A 21,622-nucleotide genomic window follows, 5' to 3' on the forward strand; every position below is an offset into this window, starting at 1 on the left:
GAGGCTAATGAAATGACTGGGGCAGGCTTGCACAGCCTGGTGACTTGAATCTCAAGTAGTCCAGACCCATCTAGTCTCAGTTGTCATTTTATACCGTGCTTAAACCAGTGGTTTAAAACCACTGGCTTTACACCAGTGGAAGAGATTCTGGATCTCATGCAGAGAGTGCAGGAAATCTGGTGCTTACTACCCATTTTGTTGATCTACCTAGGGGCACTAGCACATACAGAGGTTGATGAGGTTGCCTGCCCTTTCTCTGCCCAGCCTTACTCTCCTCTTGATTTTCAGAATAGGAGCTGGTGGAGGACTGAAGCTGTTTGAGAGAGGTGTTTTTTTTGTTTGTTTTTTTGTTTTTTTTTTGAGAGAGAGTTTATCTGAGTTAGCATTATCTCATGATTATCAGTTGCTCTTTGATGGGATTTTACTGATTGTTAGGCTCTATTTCAATAATGAAATACACAGAAAAAGTGTTTTTGATGAGTCAGTAAAGCAAAGATGTAGTCTCAGTAGTAATTGCCTTTTTTACTAAAAGAATGTTTTATGGAAAGACTGCATAAACTCCTGATAGGATTTTTACTGTGATATTAAAAAACAAATCCAGGTTAATGTTACAGGTGGCCTCATATAGGAAATTGACTTACTACTTCCTTCACAGGCAAGCTAGACATTGCAGCAAACAAGTGGAAATTTTAAGTGAACAAAGCTCTGCAAGGTGTCATTACTGTGACTGATTTTTAACAGAAGGTCCTTAAGATACAGAAAAGTCATAATGGTACTTTGCAATCTAATGAGGCATGACAATGAAAATCTTTTACCACACAGTGGTTTTCTCATTGCACATTATTTTAAAGAATTGTAGGATTTAAAAACAAGCTACATATTCTCCTGTATAAAAGTATACGTATCCTAAAGTGCTGATCTTTCCTATGATGACAGGTGTCTCAGTAGTATGCTACTTAGCAGAAGGGGCACTTCGCCTGCCCCTTCAACTTAAAGACAGTGATTTTTGATAGAAGAATGGAAGTGTCTCCCTTTTGCAAGACTTTGCTGCGATCTAAAGAGCATTTTGAAAAACATTTGTCTGTAGATGATCCTTTTATATGATTTTATTGTGAAGGCATTATGAGTACATTATAGATATAAGGTTTCATAACTGTATACACTTGAAAATAGAATTTTCTACTTATTAAAAAATTTTTCCCGAGTGTCAATGGTTATTATATGTAGTAGTAATAGAGGCATTTGTGGGCTTCCCTGATGGTTCAGTGGTAAAGAACCTGCCTCCCAGTGCGAGATGTGAGTTCACTTCCTGGGTCAGGAAGATCCCCTGGCGAAGGAAATGGCAACCCACTCCAGTATTCTTTCTTTGGAAATCCCATGAACAGAGGAACTTGGCGGGCTTAGTCCATGGGATCACAAAAGAGTCTGATGTTACTTAATGAGTAAACAACAATGGAGGCATTTATCTAACACTTATTACATGCCAAGAACTTGGCTGTATGTATTACATGCAGCACAAAGTGGTTAAATCACTTGCACAGGCCGATAATGAATAAATGGCAAAACTGAGACTGGAACCCAGAGAACCTTCTATCCTTTGTCTTAATTGTTTGTAATGAAAACTAATTTACATCAAGGAGGGTAAAACTTCACTAGCTAAATTTCAGGCAGGGTAGGGGGTACTTTACATAATTGATAGGTGGAATTGGAAACTGAATATTATGACTAAATAATCTGTCTTGCAAACAGTCCTTTCATTGTCCATGGTTTCTGGATGATTCTCTTCCTCCTCCTTCTCAACCTTCCAACACTCTCCCATCCTCACCTTCAGCTGTGCTTCCTAACTTTCTGAAAACACTTCCAGAAAATGCTACCACCACAGGTACCCCAGTGGCATCTAACTCATAATTGACTTTTCCTCCTGTTACTGGGGATCTGTGGTCCTCCACAAGATAGCCTATGGCCCTTGTGCACTAGGTCCCATCTTCTATTGACTCATGGGCAGGCTCCAGAAATTTTTCCCCTCCGCGAATTATTATTTTTCTCTCTGATTGATCCTTATTATCGGCATGTAAACATGCTATTATTTCTCCCATCTTAAAAATAAAACCAAGATATTTCTGTTGATTTTCTAATCCTTCAGGTAACAACCATTTCTCTACTAATTTTGCAGCCAACTCCTCCAATAAATTTTTTTCTACCTTTGTTTCTTAAGCATAATCCCATCAGTCGTTGTCTCTTCCACTCACTTCACCAGAACTTCTCTTGTCAAGATTGAAAATGAAAGTGAAACTGTTAGTCGCTCAGTCATATCTGACTCTTTTGCAACCCCATGGACTATAGCCTGCCAGACTCCTCTGTCTGTGGAATTCTTCAGACAAGAGTACTGGAGTGGGTTGCCGTTCCCTTCTCCAGGGGATCTGCCTGACCCAGGGATCAAACCTGGGTCTCTGTCATTGTAGGCAGATTCTTTACCATTTGAGCTACCCGGGAAGCCCTTGTCAAAATTACCACACTGCAAAATCTGGCCAGCAATTCTTATTCCCATCTTGCTTGATCTGTTGGTGGCATTTGACAGTTGATCACCCCACCTTCCTGGAAATGCTTTCTTCACTTGGCTTTCAGGACAAGACACTCTTGATTTTCCTCACTAGCTCCTGTTAGTCTCCATTTCCCCTTTAGCTTTTAAAATTGGAGAGCCCAGTGCTCTGTATTTGGACCCCTTCCTTTCTGTTTTTAAACTTGGCTCAGACAGTAAAGAATCTGCCTGCAATACAGAAGACCCAGGTTTGATCCCTGGGTCGGGAAGATCCTCTGGGAAAGGGCATGGCAACCCACTCCAGTATTCTTGCCTGGAGAATCCCATGGGCAGAGGAGTCTGGTGGGCTACAGTTCATGGGGCCTCAAAGAGTCAAAGGCCTCAAAGAGTCCTCAGACACAACTGAGTGAGTTTCACTTTCCTTCCTGTTTTTAAACTAATTCCTTAGAGCTGTCTGGGCTCATGACTTAAGATAAATCATCCATATCCTGATGCCATTTCCTTCTCGAATGTATGAAAGTGAAAAGTGAAAGTGAAGTCGCTCAGTCGGGTCCGACTTGTCGCAACCCCATGGACTGCAGCCTGCCAGGCTCCTCCGTCCATGGGATTTTCCAGGCAAGAGTACTGGAGTGGGTAGCCTTTCCCTTTTCCGGGGGGTCTTCCAGACCCAGGGATCAAACCTGTGTCTCTTGCATTGCAAGTCGAGTCTTTACCATTTGAACCACCAGGGAAGCCATGTGGTCCCTTACCACCTCTAAATGCATATGGGTTTTCTAAATAGATCATTAGAAGTACCAGGTGTTGCTAGTTGAATGATGCATAAAATTTAGTGTTTTAAAACTTAAAAGATATGTGGATAGTTAGGAGAGACTTCAGAACAGGTCCAGAGGCATCATTTTGTTTATAAAGAGAGCATAGAACTAGCCTCGAGAAGAATGAATGAAAGCTGATCACTGTCAGAAAGAATTTTAATTTAAAAGAGATGAAGAGAAGAAAGAAGAAGCGATTTTGAATAGTAGCATCGAGGCCTTTAAAAAATGAAACATTGGAATGTCACTGGTTAGATTCTATAAACTACTGAGTTCCTTTTTTGGATTATATCCAGAATCTGATCTCTTATCACCATCTCCACTGACCACTTGGTTTCAAGTCACAATTATTCTCCTTTGGATTTATCGAAACAGCCCCTTAACTGCTCTCATTTCTTTCCTTGTCCTCCTAGATTTTATATTCAACCTAGAAGCCAAAGTGATACTGTTAAAATTTAAGCTACATCATCTCAGTCCTCTGATGAAAACTCTGCAGTGGCACTATTTTCTTTCAGAGAAAAATCGAAGTTCTTACAGTGGTCCCCAAGGCTCTTCAGGATCTGAGCCCCTTTACACTCTGGCCTTCCTCTCTACCATGATTCTCACTTGACTAGGGCAGCTCTCACAGTACTAGTTTGCTCAGACAATCCAAGTCAGCTCCCAGGGTGTTGGCCGCTGGCTCTTTCTGTTTTAATTTCACTTCTTGACTCACTGTACTCATCCAACTCATTCTAACTTGCAGCTTCAATGAATGTCCTGAACAAACTTTGGTGACTTCCAACCTCTCATTTAACAGTCACATTCCTCCACTAGAGTGTTTCTAGTTGTTTAACACCTCTATCAATAATATGTAGATTTAATTTTAGGAAAAAGTGTACATGAATTGACTTGCTAAAAGAAACAGAAGAAAAATTTGGGTAATAATCTGCTTTGAGTTCAGTTCAGTTCAGTCCCTCAGTCCCTCAGTCCAACACTTTATGACCCAATGGACTGCAGCATGCTTCCCTGGTGTCTCAGCTGATAAAGAATCTGCCTGCCATGCAGGAAACCTGGGTTCAATTCCTGGGTTAGGAAGATCCCCTGGAGAAGGGAAAGGCTAACCACTCCAGTATTCTGGCCTGGAGAATTCAGTCCATGGGGTCACAGAGAGTCGGGCATGACTGAGTGACTTTCACTTTCACTTTGGACTGCAGGACACCAGGCTTTCCTGTCCATCACCAATTTCCAGAGCTTGCTCAAACTTACGTCCATCGAGTCAGTGATGCCATCCAACCATCTCATCCTCTGTTACCACCCGCACCTTCTCCTCCTGCTTTCAGTCTTTCCCAGCATCAGGATCTTTTCCAATGAGTCAGTTCTTTGCATCAGGTGGCCAAAGTATTATAGCTTCAGCTTCATCATCAGTCCTTCCAATGAATATTCAGGATTGATTTCCTTTAGGATGGACTGGGTGAATCTCCTTGCAGTCCGAGGGACTCTCAAGAGTCATATTCAACACCACATTTCAAAAGGATCAATTCTTCGATGCTGAGCTTTCTTTATAGTCCAACTCTCACATCGATACATGACTACTGGAAAAAAATCATAGCTTTGACTAGATAGACCTTTGTCAGCAAAGAGATGTCTTTTTAAAAGAGCATTAAAAGCATATTAAAAGATGCTTTTTAATATACTGTCTAGGTTGGTCATAGCTTTTCTTCCAAGGAGCAAGCATCTTTTAATTTCATGGCTACAGCCACCATCTGCAGTGATTTTGGAGCCCAAGAAAAGCCCACTCTTTCCATTGTTTCCTCATCTATTTGCCATGAAGTGATGCGACCAGATGCCATGATCTTAGTTTTCTGAATGTTGAGTTTTAAGCCAGCTTTGTCACTCTCCTCTTTCAATTTCATCAAGAGGCTCTTTAGTTCTTCTTCGCTTTCTGCCATAAGGGTAGTATCATCTGCATATCTGAGGTTATTGATATTTCTCTCTGCAGTCTTGATTCCAGCTTGTGCTTCATCCTACTCAGCATTTCACATAATGTACTCTGCATAGAAGGTAAATAAGCAGGGTGACAGTATACAGCCTTGATGTACTCCTTTCCCAGTTCAAACCAGACCATTGTTCAATGTCCAGTTCTAACTGTTTCTTCTTAACCTGCATACAGATTTCTTAGGAGGCAGGTCAGGTGATCTAGTATTCCCATCCCTTTCAAAATTTTCCACAGTTTGTTGTAATCCACACAGTCAAAGGTTTTGGCGTGGTCAATAAAGCAGAAGTAGATGTTTTTCTGGAACTCTCTTGCTTTTCTAATGATCCAATAGATTTTGGCAATTTGATCTCTGCTTCCTCTGTATTTTCTGAATCCGGCTTGAACATCTGAAAGTTCTCTGTTCTGGGTCATTAAGATCATTTTTGTATAGTTCTGTGTATTCTTGCCCCCTCTGCTTAATACCTTCTGCTTCTGTTAGGTCCATACCATTTCTGTCCTTTATTGTGCCCATCTTTGCATGAAATGTCCCTTGTTATCTAACTTTCTTGAAGAGATCTCCAATATTTTTATTCAATTGTTTTCCTTTGTTTCTTTGCATTGGTTACTGAGGAAGGCTGTCTTATCACTCCTTTTTTTTTTTTTTTTTTTTTACTTTGGAACTCTGCATTGAGATGGGTATACCTTTCCTTATGTCCTTTTCCTTTCACTTCTCTTCTTTTCCTAACTATTTGTAAGGCCTCCTCAGACAACCTTTTGCCTTATTTTCCTTGGGGATGGTCTTGATCACTTCCTTCTGTACAATGTCATGAACCTTCATCCATAGTTCTTTCGGCACTGTGTCTAGCAGATCTAATCCCTTGAATCTATTTGTCACTTCCACTGTATAATCATAAGGGATTTGATTTAGGTCATACCTTAATGGTCCAGTGGTTTTCCCTACTTTCTTAATTTAAGTCTGAATTTTTCAAAAATGAGTAGCCCTCAAGTCAACAAAAGAGTCTAAAATGTAGTGAAAGAAAGAAAGTGACATTGCTTAGTCATGTCAGACTCTTTGCAACCCCATGGACTGTAGCCTGTCAGGCTCCTCTGTCCATGGGATTTTCTAGGCAAGGATACTGGTGTGGGTTTCCATTTCCTTCTCCAGGGGATTTTCCTGACCCAGGGATCAAACCTGCACTGCAGGTAGACTCTTTACTGTCTGAGCTACCAGGAAAGCCCTTAAAATGGAGTACTTGGGTGCAGTCTCAATCCTGTCTCTTATGTTGTTGGAAGTGGGTGTTTGCTATGACCAGTGTGTTCTCTTGGCAAAATTCTGTTAGCCTTTGCCCTATTTCATTTTGAACTTCAAGGCCAAACTTGTCTCTTACTCCAGATATCTCTTGACTTTCTACTTTTGCATTCCAGTCCCCTATGATGAAAAGTCCATCTTTTTTTGGTGTTTGTTCCAGAAGGTCTTGTAAATCATCATAAAACCGTTCAACTTCAGCTTCTTCAAATGAGTGGTTGGGGCATAGACATGGATTACTGTGATTTTGAGTGGTTTGCCTTGGAAATGAACAGAGACCATTTGGTCATTTTTTTTGAGATTGCAAAATGCAATACTTGGGTGCAATCTGTATACAGTCAGCAAAAACAAGACCTGGAGCTGACTATGGCTCAGATCATGAGCTCCTTATTGCAAAATTCAGGCTCAAATTGAAGAAAGTAGGGAAAAGCACTAGAGCATTCGGTTGTGACTTAAATCCCTTGTGATTATACCGTGAAAGAGCAAATGGATGTAAGGGATTAGATCTTATAGAGTATCTGAAGAACTGTGGGTGGAGATTCATAACATTGTACAGAAGGTGGTGACCAAAACCATCCCAAAGACTTAGGAGGCTTTACAAATAGCTGAGGAAAGAAGAAAAGCAAAAGCGATTGAGAAAGAGAAAGATATACTCAGCTGAATGTAGAGTTCCAGAGAACAACAAGGAGAGATAAGAAGGCCTTCTTCAATGAACAATACAAAGCAATAGAGGAAAACAATAGAATGGGAAAGACTAGAGATCTCTTCAAGAAAATTGGAGGTTTCAAGGGAACATTTCATGCAAGGATTGGCACCATAAAGGACAGAAACGGTAAGGACTTAACAGAAAAGGTTTTAAGAAAAAGTGGCAAGAATACACAGAACTATATAGAAAAGGTCTTAATGACCCAGATAATCATGATGATGTGATCACTCACCTAGAGGCAGGCATCCTGGAATCCAAAGTCAAGTGGGCCTTAGGAAGCACTACTATGAACAAAGCTAGTCAAGGTGATGGAATTCCAGCTAAGCTATTTCAAATCCTAAAAGATGGTGCTGTTAAAGTGCTGCACTCAGTGTGTCAGCAAATTTAAAAAACTCAGCAGTGGCCTGAGGACTGGAATAATCAGTTTTCATACCAATCCCAAAGAAATCAGTGCCAAAGAATGTTCAAACTAATATACAGTTGCACTCACTTTCACATGCTAGCAAATTTATACTCAAAAGTTCCTTGAGCTAGGATACAACAGTATGTGAACTGAGAATTTCCAGCTGTAGAAGCTGTATTTAGAAAAGGCTGAGGAACCAGAGATCAAATTGCCAACATTTGCTGGATCATAGAGAAAGCAAGGGAATACTGGTAAAGCATCTACTTCTGCTTCATTGACTACGCTAAAGCCTTTGACTGTGTGGGTCACAACAAACTGTGGAAAATTCTTAAAGACATGGGAATACCAGACCACCTTGCCTGTCTCCTCAGAAACCTGTGTGCAGGTCAAGAAGCAACAGTTAAAACCATACACAGGCTGGTTCCAGATTGGGAAAGGAGTATGACAAGGCTGTATGTTGTAACCCTGCTTATTTAACTTCTATACAGAGTACATCATATTATATACCAGGCTAGATGAATCAAAAGCTGGAATCAAGATTGCTGGGAAAAATATCAACAACTTCAGATATGCAGATGACACTGCTCTAATGGTAGAAAGTGAAGAGGAAATAAAGAGCCTCTTGATGAGGGTGAAAGAGGTGAAAAGCAATGAAAAAACTGGCTTGAAACTCAACATTCAAAAAACTAAGATCATGGCATCCAGTTCCATCACTTCATCGGAAATGGAAGAGTAAAAAGTGAAAGAAATGACAGACTTTATTTTCTTGGGCTCCAAAATCACTGCAAATGGTGACTGTAGCCATGATATTAAAAGATGTTTGCTCCTTGGAAGAAGAGCTATGACAAACCTAGATAACATATTAAAAAGCAGACATCATTTTGTGAGAAAGGTCCATATAGTCAAAGCTGTGTTTTTCCCGGTAGCCATGTACTGATGTGAGAATTGGATCATATAGAAGGCTGAGCACTGAAGAATTGATGCTTTCAAATTGTGGTGCTGGAGAAGCCTTTTTGAGATCTCTTTAGACTGCAAGGAAATCAAACCAGTCAATCCTAAAGGAAATCACCCCTGAATATTCGTTGGAAGGACTGATGCTGAAGCTCCAGTACTTTGTCTATGTGATGTGAAGAGCCAACTCACTGGAAAGACCTTGATGCTGGGAAAGACTGAGGCCAGGAGGAGAAGTGAGTGGCAGAGGATGAGATGGTTGCATAGCATCACTGACTCAGTGGACATGAACTTAAGCACACTGCAGGAGATTGTCAAGGATAAGGAAGCCTGGCTTGCTGCAGTCTATGGGGCTGCAAAAAGTTGGACACAACTCACCAGTTGAACAACAACACAACATGTATTTTTGCTTATAAGGACTACATGAAATAAACCAGTTAAGTTCATAATATACTCACCCATTATGTGAGTCTATAAAATTTTCTCTCCTTCCTTCCTTCCCTCAACACCTTTTTTCTTCACTTTAACCAAAAATCCTGGAATCTTACCTTAAGATACTTCAAAACTTCTGTTATTGTCCAGCTCTTTCTCATACTCTGCCAGAAATTTACTCTTTCCCACTCTCTTCACTCTGGTTTTATACAACCAGCCCAGTTTGGCTAATATGAAAAACTGGTTCAAACTTTTATCTCATTCTATATGTGTCTGCAGAATACTGTGCTTCTAAAAAAATTCAGAAGAATACTGGTAAATGAATATCTGTACTCAATTACTTGAAATTAAGTTGCAGACATAGTACTTTACCTCTCAAGATTTCAAATATGTTCCTAAGAACAATTACAAAGTAATCACAATATTTTTATCACACCCCAAAATTTAACATTGATATAATGATTTTATCTGGTATATAGCCATTATTCAAATTTTCCCAGTTCCCAAAATGTCCCATATAAAAAAATTTTTTCCATGCAAGGTCCAATCAAGAACTATGTATTTCATTTGGGTAAAAAGTTTTTATAGTTTTTCATCTAAAAGGATCATCCAGCTTTTTTTTCCTGTCTTTAATCACATTGACATTTTTAAGGAGTCCAGGCAAGCTGTTGTAGAAATTCTGTCTGGATTTGTCTGATTTTTTTTTTCTATGTGATTAGATTCAGGTTAAATATTTTAACAAGAATCATATACAAAAAAAGTAGTTATTAACTACTCTGGTCTCCTGATCTTGTTACATGCTTAAAATTATGGAGAGTCCAAAGAATTTTTGTTTGTGTGGATTATATCTATCAATATTTGTTATATTAGAATCAAAACTGATCATTTTAAAAACATTTTATTAACTCACTTAAAAAGCAGCAAACCCATGAGATGTTAATTTTCCAATCCAGAAAAACTTAATGGCAACAGTGACATTGTTTTAAATTTTTAAGTCATTTTAATGTCTGCCTTAATTGAGTGCAGCTGTGTCTCATAACTTTGTCTGCATTTAATCTGTTGCAATATGTTGTTTTGCTTGAAGCATATGAAGAAAATGCAGCATCACACAGATACGTAGGTGGAAAAAGGAGGAGTTTTTTAATAGTCTTTTCATCCTTCACAGGTGGTGGTCATTTCTTTAGAGATTGCGAAAGGGTGATATTCCACTTCTGTTATTCCTTCTGATTTTATCAGCATAAATATTTTAAAAATATTTTTTAGAGTTCATTCTCTCTTCCCAAAGGCAATTTAGACCTATTTGTTGCTCAGTTATTTCTTTTTAATTATCAGTTTTCAAAGTAATAAGTTTATACCCTGGCAACCTCCAGTAGTTTACATTAAGTTCATTTTGTGTTCATGGCTTTTTATCTAGTCACTGTGCTTTAATGGGGCTTCCCCAGTGACTCAGCATTAAAGAATCTGCCTGCAAGGTAAGAGACGGGGGTTCAATCCCTGGGTTCGGAAGATCCCTGTAGGAGGCGTGGCAACCCGCTTCAGTATTCTTACCTGGAGAATCCCATGGACAGAGGAGCCTGGTGGGCTACAGTCCATGGGGTCACAAAGAGTGATCACAAATGAGGCGACTTAGCAGGCAGGCTAGTGTTTTAATCACTTAAACTAAATTATTTTTGATGTAGAAATTGTCTTATCTTTGGTCAGGATGATTTGAACACACTTCATTAGCTCTCAGTAACATGAAACTTGGTCACAGTAGAACATTCCAGGCCCGACTTGTACATTTTGCATCCCAGTGCTGCATTAGCCGTTTCTCCACAGAGCTCTGATTGCTTTCAGATGAAAATGATATTAGACTTGGCAATCAGTCTGCATCCTAGCATTTATTGCTGCTGTTGTTACCTTTGCTTCTGGGCATTTTCAGTGGACAGACCTAGAAAATACATCTCTCTGAAAAAATGGGGCGATCATGAGTTAGCACCAAGGTTTCCTCAAGTGGGGCACTATTTCCATTTTGGGCCAGTTAATTCTTTATTCTGGGGAATGTCCTGTGCATTGTAGGATCTTTAGCCACACCCCAGTTTCTCCTCAGCACCTAACCCCTCATTTGTGTAAAACAGCAGTGTCCCCAGGCACTGTGTAATGTCCCAGAGTAGAGGTGGGGAAAAGAGGCAAAATTGCCTCTAGTTGAGAATCACTAGTTTACACTTATTTTCCTAGCAAGGTTTAAATAACTCCCTAATTGTTTTATACTCACACCCATGCACACTATTTTTTTCTTCAAAATGCCACTATCAGCATGAATTTATTCTTCCATACTTTGCATGAAATCTTAGTCCAATCCTACAGTTTTTAATCAGAAGAACAATGTTATTTCAGAACCAAAATGTACTGGCCAGCAATACAGTAAAAACTGCAAACTCTCATCTAAGTTAGGGTCTCTCCACTGCCCCTGCTCAGCCCTGCTTGGGGCCTGAAGCCTGCAGGGAGGAAAGATCGAGGTCACCTCCTTCTTACCCTGCTCACTCTCCGAAGAACCATTAGAGCTACTTTTGACCTTTTCAGGGCTAAGGTATGGGAAGAGGGGTTGGAGGGAGAGGAACAGATATACGTGGCATGTACCCGTGACTATCCCTAGAGTTCTCTGTGTTTGCTGGAAGATCATAGCTGACTGTTTCCCTGGCAGGATACTTTGCTGGGACTCGGGGGATATGCTGCTGGGAAGCCCCAGTTGTGTCCTGTGGTGCGGGTGAGGTTTCTGTTCTTTTCTGGACTCCTCAGCTCTGGATTTCTGGTGGTCAGCCCTACACAGACTCCCTCTGTTGGATCACACTGCCTTCCACGCTGTCCCCATAGGTGGACATTTTTACAAAGAAAGAGGAAGGTTTTTATTGACATAAATGTCTTCAGAAAAAGTGCTTTAGTTAAAGATGTGGATGTTAATGAATTGTTGTTAGTCACTCAGTCAGGTCCGACCCCATGGACAGCAAACCACAGAAACTTTGTTACCATCACCCTCAAAAAATATTTTAAATCATTCGCTTTCTAAAAGTCCCCTTGCATCCCGTCCAATCACTCCTTAAAAGTAGCTATCATCCCAACTTCTAACATCATAGATGGTTTTAACTGTTTTGTAAATTTTTATGCCTGAAATTATACAGTGTTTTCCTGTGTCTGCTTCTTTCCCATAACATACTTACGGAGTCCATTCACATTTTTACATGGGCTAGACATTCATTCTCATTACGGTATGATGCATTAAATGAATAAAGTACAGTTTGTTTATAAATTATGCTATAAATGATCATTTCAATTGCTTTCAAGTTGGGTCTATTTATGAACAGTTTCTATAAAAATTCTTAAACAGATTTTTTGTATATGTATACCTATCCTTTTGAACTGTGGTGTTGGAGAAGACTCTTGAGATCCCCTTGGACTGCAAGGAGATCCAACCAGTCCATTCTGAAGGAGATCAGCCCTGGGATTTCTTTGGAAGGAATGATGCTGAAGCTGAAACTCAGTATTATGGCCACCTCATGAGAAGAGTTGACTCATTGGAAAAGACTCTGATGCTGGGAGGGATTGGGGGCAGGAGGAGAAGGGGACGACAGAGGATGAGATGGCTGGATGGTATCACTGACTCGATGGACGTGAGTCTGAGTGAACTCTGGGAGTTGGTGATGGACAGGGAGGCCTGGAGTGCTGGGATTCATGGGGTCACAAAGAGTCGGACACGACTGAGTGAGTGAACTGAACTGAACTGATCCTTACAATATAGGTTTTTTCATTTACCTCTCCCAGGACCCTGGGAATTTCACTGGTCCTAGAGTATTTGTTCTGTGGTGCAGGTTTATATAACATGGTAGTGAAAATCACCTCTGAAAAAGGCCAAGATTTTTGTTTATTTGTTTTATTTTTAGTCATGAATAATTCCTCTCCCAAGTCAAAGTTTTGGACACATTTCTGACTTAAAAGGTATATTCTTGGTATTGTAATCTTGGTATTATTTTCATGAATAAGACAGCCTTTTGAGTGTCTCCATCTTACAGAGACTTCAGTTCCTGTCCCTGTCTTCCAGATGGCCTAATGTCACGTACTGCAAACCCTCATGAGCTTAAAATGCTAGCTTTCAGCTCCTGGGTCCCTTATCTGTATCTGCAACTATTTTTGGACTACTGCAAAGTTCACTCGGATTTATCCCTCTGGCTTTCATATCTTTCTTTTTTTCTGACTTATGAGATTTTCTCTTTTTTCCCTCTGTTTCTTTCTTCCCTCTCTTCCTCTCTTTCTCCTTCCTTCTCTCCTCCTTCCTTCCTTGACTATAATTTATCAACATGCTTCTGTCATAATTTACCCAACATTTGTGTGTTTATGGTAGAAAGAGTGTCCTCATAAGCACCAGCTCATGTTACCTCAAGCCTAAATTTTTGTAGGTTATATTGTACATTTTTTTTTCCCTTTGGTCCTTTATCTGTTGAACATATACTCATTTCTCTTACCATTTTGCTACATATTTCCCCCTTCTTATCATAAAAAGACATGAAAAATTGTGACTTGACTTAAACTAAAGTGAAATGTGCTCACTTGTGCTCTGAGAGGCAGCACAAATAATACAGATTTCTTATTTTAAAGGTAAATCTCTTTCTAGCTTATAATAAAGAGATTCAATTAAAATGGAATTTTAAGCCTGTATTAAGAGAAATTTTAAAAGAAAAGGACTTTTATTTTCCAGGTATCTAAAATTTTTGTATGCCACTAGGCAAGTAAAATGGTCATATTTTAATAGTACTTTTATATTCACAGAACATGATTTTTTAATAGTAGTAGTGCTTGGAGTTATATTAAAATGGTAAATATAGAGACCAATTAAAAATAATATATAAATATAATCATTCAATAGTCCCTTTTTTGTATGTCATTAAACATAAATTTTTCTAAAATAATAAAAGTTCTCTGGTTTTCCAAAGATATCTGTTAAAAATAAGCTTGGTGAAGGTGCTGCATGTACCTCATAGTTTGCTAAGTATAAAAAGGCAAGGAATTTACTGAAATAAAAGGCATTCTGTAATAGTAAATATTGTAAGGTGGTAAGTAAAAATCTGGAGCAAGTGATTTTTATATGACATTAAGTGAAACATTGTTATAAACCTTTTATTGTTGAGTATATTTATGACTATTATTGTTGAGTATATATATGACAGTAAAACAGTGCATGTAATTAGATATGCATGTTTCCAACAACATTTATCAAACTCTTATAGAAAGACCTAGTTTCTACTCTTACAAAATGTAGGGAGAAACAGGCACATATCATTTACAAGAGGAATGCCTTGAATATGCAATTGCACAAAGAAGAAAGGGCCAGATCTTTCTATCATCAGTCAGGTAAGACCAGACTTGAAAGAGAGTAAGATTTTGCCAAGCAGATGAATTTGAAAAGGGAGGAGAGTCATAGAGACGTGTTTCCTAAACTAATATTTCAAGAATTTAAGAAAAGACAATGATGTCAGTACAACTGGAGCATAAAGAAAATAAAAGAGAGAATGAAATTTAGAAGAAATCTTGGTAGTTAGCACTCGTCTTTTGCTTTTCCCACCATAAAGGAGGTAAGAGATTTTCCAAGGAGAAAGAAAGCAAGGTTCTCTATTGTAGACTTCAGGTAATAGCTCCTCAGGTTTCAAGAGGGGTCAATGATGCATATGTGAAAGTGGAGATGGAGATGGTATCTCCTACTTGGGTAAACTCTCCTATTGTTGATCACATGCCACTTATCTTGTTTGTGGTGGCATATGAGAAGGGGACGACAGAGGACTAGATGGCTGGATGGCATCACTGACTCGATGGACATGAGTTTGAGTGAACTCGGGGAGTTGGTGATGGACAGGGAGGCCTGGCATGTTGTGGTTCTTGGGGATGCAAAGAGTCGGACACAACTGAGGAACTGAACTGTACTGAACTGATGGCTTATAAATTGATGAAAGTGGGGAAAACCACTAGACCATTCAGGTATGACCTAAATCAAATTCCTTACAATTATACAGTGGAAGTGAGAAATAGATTTAAGGAACTAGATCTGATAGACAGAGTGCCTGATGAACTATGGATGGAGGTTCATGACATTGTACAGGAGACAGGGAGCAAGACCATCCCCATGGAAAAGAAATGCAAAAGCAAAATAGCTGTCTGAGGAGGCCTTACAAATAGCTGCCAAAAGAAGAGAAGTGAAAAGCAAAGGCTAAAAGGAAAGACAGACCCATTTGAATGCAGAGTTCCAAAGAATAGCAAGGAGAGATAAGAAAGCCTTCCTCAGCAATCAATGAAAAGAAATAGAGGAAAACAATAGAACGGGAAAGGCTACAGATCTCTTCAAGAAAATTATAGATACCATCTTTACATTTCATGCAAAGATGGGCACAAGAAAGGACAGAAATGGCATGGACCTAATAGAAGAAGAAGATAATAAGAAGAGGTGGCAAGAATACACAGAAGAACTGTACAATAAAGATCTTTATGACCCAGATAATCACAATGGTGTGATCACTCACCTAGAGCCAGACATCCTGGAATGTGAAGTCAAGTGGGTCTTAGGAAGCATCACTATGAACAAAACTAGTGGAGGTGATGGAATTCCAGTTGAGCTATTTCAAATCCTAAAAGATGATGCTGTGAAAGTGCTGCACTCAATATGCCAGCAAATTTGGAAAACTCAGCAGTGGCCACCAGACTGGAGAAGGTCAGTTTTCATTCAAATCCCAAAGAAAAGCAATGCCAAAGAATGTTCAAACTACTGAACAATGGCACTCATCTCCCACACTAGTAAAGTAATGCTCAAATTCTCCAAGCCAGATTCAACAATACGTGAACCGTGAACTGCCAGATGTTCAAGCTGGTTTTAGAAAAGGCACAGGAACTAGAGATTAAATTGTCAACCTTCTCTGTATCATAGAAAAAGCAAGAGAGTTCCAGAAAAAATATCTATTTCTGCTTTATTGACTATGCCAAAGGCTTTGACTATGTGGATCACAATAAACTGGAAAATTCTGAAAGAGATGGAAATACCAGACCACCTGACCTGCCTCTTGAGAAACCTGTATGCAGGTCAAGAAGCAACAGTTAGAACTGGACATGGAACAACAGACTGAGTCCGAGTAGGAAAAGGAGTATGTCAAGGCTGTATATTGTCACCCTGCTTATTTAACTTATGTGCAGAGTATAGCACGAGAAACACAAGTCTGGATGAAGCACAAGCTGGAATCAAGATTGCCGGGAGAAATATCAATAACCTCAGATATGCAGATGACACCACCCTTATGGCAGAAAACAAAGAACTAAAGAGCCTCTTGATGAATGTGAAAGAGGAGAGTGAAAAAGCCAACTTAAAGCTTAACATTCAGAAAATTAAGATCATGGCATCTGGTTTCTTCATGGCAAATAGATGGGGAAACAGTGGAAACAGTGACAGACTTTATTTTTTTGGGCTCCAAAATCACTGCAGATGGTGGCTGTAGCCATGAAATTCAAAGACACTTACTCCTTGGAAGAAAAGTTATGACCAACCTAGATAGCATGTTAAGAAGCAGAGACCTTACTTTGCCAACAAAGGTCCATCTAGTCAAGGCTATGGTTTTTCCAGTAGTCATGTATGGATGTGAGAGTTAGACTATAAAGATATCTGAGCACCAAAGAGTTGATGCTTTTGAACTGTGGTGTTGGAGAAGACTCTTGAGAGTCCCTTCGACAGCAAGGAGATCCAACCAGTCCATTCTAAAGGAAATCAGCCCTGAATGTTCATTGGAAGGACTGATGTTGAAGCTCAAACTCCAATACTTTCACCACCTAATGCGAAGAGCTGACTCATTAAAAGACCCTGATGCTGGGGAAGATTGAAGGCAGGAGGAGAAGGGGACGACAGAGGATGAATTGGTTGGATGGCATCACCAACTCAATGGACATGAGCTTGAGCAAGCTCCGGGTGTCAATAATGGACAAGGAGGCCTGGCGTGCTGCAGTCCATGGGTTCTCAAAGAGTTGGACATGACTGAGTGACTGAACTGAACTGAACTGATAGCTTATGAATACTCCTGAATGTCTTGTAATTCCTGGTTATCAAAGAGTGGGTAGACAGTAAGGGAGTTAGAAGGTAGAATGCAGGGTGATTTAATAGAGAGACTTTTTATAGACTTGTTATATAACAACAATGTGTATAAATTAGCAGTATGCAATTTGAACCATCAGTCTATGATTTATGAGAAATCAGCAGCTGGATCTGGACATGAATGTGCTTTTGAATCGAGGATATAAATTTGTCTGAAGAAAAGTGGTGGCAGCAGACATCATGCTGAGTTTGCTACCATCACAGTTTAATCTTTTGCAGACTTCCCAGATAATGCTGTAGCAGAGCTAGTGCTTTTAGGTGTGAATTTTCCTCATCTACATATACAGCCCGATATTTGATGGATTAATACATATAATGGAGTTATCCTTTCTGCATTCTTGCCTTTTTTTGGTGGCTCTGAGTCCTGGGCAAGGGTTGTGATACAGAGTCAGGTCTGGGCCCCATGCCAAATTATCATAGTCACCTCTAGTTGGAATTGACTGGCTGCAACATTTCTCAGGTCAAAAGATCTCTTAGAGAAGATTAACCTCTAACTATATATGTCCTATATTTAACTTGCATGATGCTATATCTGCTTTGCAGTTTTGACAGCCCAATATTAGTGTTGAAGATGACCATAGCTTAGAATGCACTGAGCTTCCAGATATCTTTAAGCCATTCCATTCTTTGGGGAAATCTGTGATGATATGAGGCATGCCAATTCCTCACAGTAGTGACCTCATGCCAGTAGTCTTAATTACCAGAGATTCTCCTTCCCATCAAACATCAAATTTTAAAATGCTCAGCTGCTTTTCCCCCAAGAGTTATAGGAATTGCATTCTATTTGGTAACTATAATTTATATATTTTACTTAAATATATCTTTCAATGTGTTTAGTACTCGCTGTCCTTCACACCAGACCTCCTCCCTCATGCATCCTCTGTTGTAACTTAACTGCTGTTAGTTAAATTAGGCATTTTGGAATCCCTTTTGGAAGAGTGGTATATCAGGGCCTTATTTCCTGATTTTAGGCATATTTGAGAGTGTCTTTCTGTTGACTTTAAAAGTGAAGTCACTCAGTCGTGTCCGACTCTTCACGACCCCATGGACTGCAGCCTACCAGGCTCCTCTGTCCATGGGATTTTCTAGGCAAGAGTACTGGAGTGGGGTGCCATTGCCTTCTCCAAAAGTATGGACAGTGGGAACCTAAAAGGAACTGTTGGAAAGAAGATGAAGAGTCAGAAGAGATGTGCTTCAAATAAAAAAAAGCAGGGTCAGGGGGGCCGGTGGAGAGAGAATTACCCATGGCAGATTGTACAGAAAGTCAAGAAAGAGTCACTGCATTTAAGAATGAAGACATCGTTGATGTCTTTATAAGCAGAGTGGACATATAAGCCCAGTTCCAATAAGCTGAGGAGTAAAGGTTGAGATGGTTGGATGGCATTATCGACTCGATGGACATGAGTTTGAGCAAACTCCGGGAGTTGGTGATGGACAGGGAGGCCTGGTGTGCTGCAGTCCATGGGGTCACAAAGAGTCAGACACGACTGAGCAACTGAACTGAACTGAACTGAAGAGTAAAGGAAACTGATTAAAGGCTGCAAGTGCAGATGACTTTTTCACCAACTTAGATGACAAAGAAAGGGATGAAGTCAAGGAGAATTAAGAATGAGTCACAGTTCTTTTTTTTTTTTCTTGATTCTGGAATTTTTGAAATGGAAAAGCTTGAGGAGAAAGGAAGACATCCTTGAAAGGGGAGCAACTGAAGATTTTAGGAGGAACTGATGGGGAAGGTTTGAAAACAGGTAGAAAGGAATGGTTTTAGCAACATGCAGTGAGCACCCTCTAATGGGGACTTCTCTGAGACACTGAAGAAGGAGGTGCTATTGTAAATCATTTAGAAACAGAAGACAGCTTAGAAGCATTCCAGCTGCAGATGGTTCACGCTTTTTTCCTGGATGTTTTTAACAGAGGAGTGTAGAGAAGAACAGCTTGCCCTTAAACAATAGTTACATCTCTGAGCACCGTTTAAGTGTGTTCTCTAGAGAGGATGGAAAAATCTTGCTTTTTGTTCTCTCATGAGAAATCAGTGCAGAGTCAAGATAAGTTATCATAGATAAATAGATAAACTTACATACACTTTTGGGCTTCTCTGGTGGCTCAAACAGTAAAGAATCAGCCTGTGATGTGGGAGACCTGGATTCAATCTCTGGGCAATTCAATCCATGGGCAATTCAATCCATGGGCAGAGGAGCTTGCTGGGCTGCAGTCCTTGGGGTCACAAAAGAGTCAGATATGACTTAGGAAGTAAACAACAGTATAAAATAGTATAGGAAAATTCCATGGTATTTTAAAATGGAAAATTTCAACTTTTAAAATTATTTTTAAGCAATCTGATGATGTTAAAAGTCTCACAGTCTATTTCATAGGAATTCAATGGAAAATAAGAAGTGCCAAAACAGTAAATTTTCTAGTTAATTAATATTTATATGTCTAAGCTGACAATTTTTTTTTCATTTTTATTTAACCTAAATAAATTAGATTGCTCCATACCTTATTAAATATAACATATTTTGGTTTAAATAATCATCATTGTTGAATATTAAACATTTTTCCCAGACTTTTTGAAGGGTATAAGTAACCACTTATACAAAAACCCATCAAAATGAGCACAGGGTCATGTTTTACCCTTATTTCTTCTGTAATTCTTCTCTCCTGTCCTTCATTGAGTTTTTCTCATTGTTTTAAATTGTTCTCCCCTTATCACTATTTCTCTCCATCCTGTTTTCTAATTTTAGCCAAGATAAACCAGACAGTAAAGTCAATATAATCAGTTATAGTTTTTACATGCTATTCAAGTTCATGAGATTCTTGAAGAGTGAATTTGCTCCAAGATTCTCCAAAAGAATTAAGCACATAGGTTTTATTAAAAAGTCTATCACAGAGACTTCTTTGTCTATATCTGTTCTCTTGAAGGTTTATATATTAAAAGGAAAAGGTTTTACTAGAACTTGACTATGTCAACACACTAATGCTTGTCAGCAACATGTACCTAATCTTGAAATAACAGTGATCTAAAGACATTCTGATGCTGACACCATTAATAAGATGCACAGGAATATTTTACAAAAGATGTTTAACGGAGTTCTGGAATTAGTTTCTAAGATGTGTTCCCCTCATTTAGGCTCCTGAAGACGCAGGTTTATTGAACAAGGTTGGAGCATTACAAGCATTCAGCTAGGCCAAGCAAGAGGCCAGCTGAGACAGTCATGCACTTGCTAATGTGCACCCCTCCTCTTTTTAGTTGTCACTGCATAAGCTTTCCAGCAGTCTTTAGATATTTTAAGTAATTGTTCCCTATTTTTTGTTTGTTTTTTAGGACAGCATAACTACTTATGTGCTGGAAGAAACGATTGCATTGTTGATAAAATCCGCAGAAAAAACTGCCCAGCGTGTCGCCTTAGAAAGTGCTGTCAGGCTGGCATGGTTCTTGGAGGTAATGATGAGGTTTTCATCAATAACTGTCTGATATTTATATTAATAAATTCTGTCTGATATTTGTATTATAAAACTGTGGGTCAGAAAATCTTAGTTTTCTTATTTCTATCTTGATTATTGGTGTCTGGATGAAGCAGTCGATACCATTTTATTAACACTGTGGATTTCCAGCAGGTTGAAGTTTGTTATAGATACGTAGTAAACTTCAATTTGTCTATATTGCTTGTAAGTAGATATTATGGGAAGGCCGGGCTTTCCAGGTGGCACAGTGGTAAAGAATCCACCTGCCAGTGCAGGAGATGCAAGGGACACGGGTTAGTTCCCTGGGTCAAGAAGATCCCCTCGAGCAGGAGATGGCAGCCTGCCCCAGTATGCTTGCCTGGAAAATTCCACGGACAGAGGAGCCTGGCAGGCTACAGTGAATGGGGTCACAAAGAGCTGGAAGTGACTGAGCACAGCATGGGAAGTTCACCAGCCTCTCGTTAAGTGACACGGGGTGAAGTGTAGGCTCTGCTCCCCCCCATCATGTGGCCTTGAGTACATCACCAGCCCTTTCTGGGCACCAGTCTCTGTCTGCAAAATGAGAGCAGTGAAGTCTCTTCGAGCTCAAATACTGATTCTGTGAATTGGATAAGTACATTAATCTCCATCTCTTCCTGCCTCCATCAACCCCTCCCTTTCGATGACCCTTCCTCATTCTCTTTAAATAACTGAATATTGAGCCCTTATACTTACCAGGTACTATTTTAAGTTCTGAGAGTTCTACAGTGAGCAAAATGGACCAAATCTCAGCCTTCATGGAGCTTACACTCTAGGCAGAGGAGAGCAACACATATACATATACATACATATGTATGTATATCTGGTGATGATAAATGCTATGCAGTATATTAAGCAGGGTTCATTAATGGGAATCTCAGAGAGGGGCTTCA

At 39.5% G+C, this 21,622-nt stretch overlaps 1 protein-coding gene across 2 annotated transcripts in view; it reads left to right on the forward strand.

The window, feature by feature from the left end:
• Positions 1–21,622, forward strand: part of PGR (progesterone receptor) — a 115,515-nt gene that overhangs the window by 35,053 nt on the left and 58,840 nt on the right. For both annotated transcript variants that reach the window (XM_040257872.1, XM_040257873.1), the window contains exon 3: positions 20,572–20,688. In XM_040257872.1, the coding sequence (XP_040113806.1) occupies positions 20,572–20,688 (117 nt within the window). The remainder of the gene's footprint in view (positions 1–20,571; positions 20,689–21,622) is intronic.

This window comes from Oryx dammah, unplaced genomic scaffold, assembly GCF_014754425.2.
Source record: "Oryx dammah isolate SB20612 unplaced genomic scaffold, SCBI_Odam_1.1 HiC_scaffold_17, whole genome shotgun sequence".
Taxonomy (NCBI): domain Eukaryota; kingdom Metazoa; phylum Chordata; class Mammalia; order Artiodactyla; family Bovidae; genus Oryx; species Oryx dammah.